At 47.3% G+C, this 997-nt stretch overlaps 1 protein-coding gene across 1 annotated transcript; it reads right to left on the bottom strand.

Moving 5' to 3' along the window:
• Window positions 1-292: 292 nt before the first annotated feature.
• Window positions 293-689, bottom strand: Pmar_PMAR019460 (hypothetical protein; the record flags this gene model as incomplete). The annotated part of the gene is made up of 3 exons (XM_002765529.1): window positions 293-424; window positions 469-563; window positions 618-689. Coding segments are annotated over 3 exons (299 nt in total), but the record flags the coding sequence as incomplete, so codon positions are not given.
• Window positions 690-997: the final 308 nt, after the last annotated feature.

Here is a 997-nt window from a genome sequence, read left to right as displayed (position 1 = left end):
GCGCCAGAATGCCTCCAGAGATTTACCCATTGTATTACCACGATGATCTTAGCAAACCCTAGCTCTATCATCGTCGATGCCGCCCGCCTGGTGTCGGGGTCTATATCGGGGTGGCTATGGAATCGAGAGGGATCCAAAGCTTGCCTGAGATTAACCAGTAGACTCCGGAGGGACCGAATGAAAGGAAGAGTGATTAGAGAGATGAATCGAGTTATTCAACTTCGAAAAGGACGACGAAGCAACTCATTTTCCCAAATTCCAGCTCAATCCATAAAGAGTACCGTCCTATTACCCTCGAACCATCGCGGCCATGCACTCCACCGCCGCAGTCTCGAACTCATCAGTGAAACAAATAGCCTTCTTTTCTAAGGTTGTAGCGAGCTGTTCACGAGCTTCGTCAGATGTCACAAGTTCCAGCACAGCGCTGAAAGGATTAGTCCCTACATTGGCTCTATTCAAACACCTTACCGTGTAAAGTTTGGGGCAAACATTTCTTTGAGAATCTTCGCTGACTGCTTCCGATGAGCCTCTTCTTCGTCGGATGAAGTTTCATCGCTCAGAGCCTGTGATACGATAGAGTATACTAGGATAGGATATAGCGGAGAAGCTCATCTTACTTTCAACGAATTCAAGGAGCTCTGGTGCACTCTCCAGAAGGTCTTTAGAAATGTAGAAGTAGGAGCGACCATGTGATTGAGGAGAGCCACACTTACATGCACCCGTAACCGCATCACTTCTCACATCAAAAACCATAACCCTGTTACTTTGCCAGATAAGAAACAGTAGCGGTAAACGAAGAGAAACGTGTGGAGTTAGTGACCAGCTCACCCACTCAAGTGACTACTTGAACGAAGGAGTAACACTTGTCCGGGTGGAGCGACGCCCCTTCCGACTAATTTCCTCAATCATCTCCGGGCTCATCTTCATCACTTTGGACATGGCCTTCTTGTCATATCTGCGGAGCTTGCTCGTATTCTTTATCACCTAAAACGTAACT

This window comes from Perkinsus marinus (genome assembly GCF_000006405.1).
Source record: "Perkinsus marinus ATCC 50983 genomic scaffold scf_1104296975452, whole genome shotgun sequence".
Lineage (NCBI taxonomy): Eukaryota > Perkinsozoa > Perkinsida > Perkinsidae > Perkinsus > Perkinsus marinus.
This window is presented reverse-complemented; position numbering and strand designations above follow the sequence as displayed.